This window comes from Mizuhopecten yessoensis, unplaced genomic scaffold, assembly GCF_002113885.1.
Source record: "Mizuhopecten yessoensis strain PY_sf001 unplaced genomic scaffold, ASM211388v2 scaffold8537, whole genome shotgun sequence".
NCBI lineage: Eukaryota > Metazoa > Mollusca > Bivalvia > Pectinida > Pectinidae > Mizuhopecten > Mizuhopecten yessoensis.
In genome coordinates, this window is record NW_018407597.1 from 995,255 (window position 1) to 996,949 (window position 1,695).

Here is a 1,695-nt window from a genome sequence, read left to right on the forward strand (position 1 = left end):
AAGATCCTGGTAAATATCGAATGATTCACCACCTTAGTCACCCAAAAGGTCTATCGATTAATGATGGAATCAGCACAGAGTCGTCAACGGTGCAGTACGCCACAATATCGGATGCAATTAAGCACATTAAACAGCTAGGCCAAGGTAGTTTTTTTAGCTAAGACTGACATCGAATCAGCATTCCGAATTATACCCATACATCCGGTCGACCGCCGGTTGTTAGGCTTACAGTGGGATGGGAAAATATATTTCGACAGATGTTTACCTATGGGTTTATCAGAAAGTTGTAAAATCTTCGAAGAACTCAGTACTGCACTAGAATGGATAGCTTATACCAAACTGAACGCCCCAGCAGTTGTTCATGTATTAGATGATTTTCTTTTTGTTGCCCAAACTGAAACAGAATGCAAAGCTATTCTTCATTCCTTTCAAGAGATGTGTGAATATATGGGTATCCCATTAGCCCCCGAAAAAACTTTTGGACCTGAACAGGTATTGCCATTCCTTGGTATCACTTTGGACACCAGAAACATGGAAGCTAGACTTCCTCAAGATAAGTTGGTTAAATGCAAAGAACTTATCACCTCATTTAAAACCCGCAAGAAAGTAACCTTAAAAGATCTGCAATCCCTTATTGGTACATTACATTTTGCCACTACTGTTGTCTTACCGGGACGGGCCTTCTTGCGAAGACTTATTGATTTAACTATGGGAGTTAACAAGCCATTCCACCTTATTCGTCTTACAAAGGCGGCCAAGGCCGACCTTGTCATGTGGGAAGAATTTCTACAAGACTTTAATGGTTCCCAGTTCTTCTTAGACGAAAAATGGTTGTTCAGTGATAATATCAAATTTTTCACAGACTCATCTTCTAAAGGCTATGGGGGTATATTTCAGAACCAGTGGTTTTATGGTACTTGGGTCCCAAAAATACGACAGAAAGGCATTAACATAGCCATACTGGAGTTATATCCAATTGTATTAGCTATTTTAGCTTGGGGTGAACACCTTCAACATAAATGCATCTGGTTTTTCACCGACAACCAGGCTCTGATCCCAGTAATTAACAAACAATCATCGCGAGATCCAGTTATCATGCGGCTAATACGCAAGTTAGTATTGTTATGCCTAAAGTACAATATACTTTTTCGATGTGTCCATATCAAAGGTCATGACAACACACTAGCAGATGCTTTATCTCGTTTACAGGTAGAGAAGTTCAAAAAATTATGTCCATCGGCCTCCCCAAAGCCAACATCAGTGCAGACACTGTTGGATCAGGAACTTTACCTATTACGTTGAAAAAATTGATGACTGCTGGTCTGGCACCAGCTACCCAAAAAACTTATAACAAGGTTTTGTCCGACTTGGACAGCTTCTGTACCACTGTGTTGCACACTCCTGCTCATATTCCACTTAGTTATGCCACCGTTGCACTTTATGTAGCTCATTGTCATGAGAAACGTTTTTCGCCCTCTACGATAACTTCACATTTATCAGCGATAGCATACGTACACAATATTGCGGGTCATACAGATCCAACAAAGTCTTTCACTATTCGAAAGCTTTTGGCTGGAGCATCCAAAATTTCCCCAACATATGATACACGTCTTCCCATTACTGAACCAGTCCTTCATAGGTTAGTATCTTCATTGACCTTTCTTTGTCCTGACCAGTACGAACAACATCTTTATC

The 1,695-nt window shown here is 40.4% G+C and overlaps 1 protein-coding gene across 1 annotated transcript; it reads left to right on the forward strand.

The window, feature by feature from the left end:
• Nucleotides 1-447: 447 nt before the first annotated feature.
• On the forward strand, nt 448-1,302 carry LOC110456157. Its single transcript, XM_021506729.1, has one exon. The coding sequence runs from the start codon at nt 448-450 to the stop codon at nt 1,300-1,302; it is 855 nt and encodes a 284-aa protein (XP_021362404.1).
• The last annotated feature ends 393 nt before the right edge of the window (nt 1,303-1,695 follow it).

What these genes read in the sequence shown, in the direction of transcription:
- LOC110456157 (XM_021506729.1), top strand. Translation starts at nt 448, where the DNA reads ATGGGTATCCCATTAGCCCCCGAAAAAACTTTTGGACCTGAACAGGTA.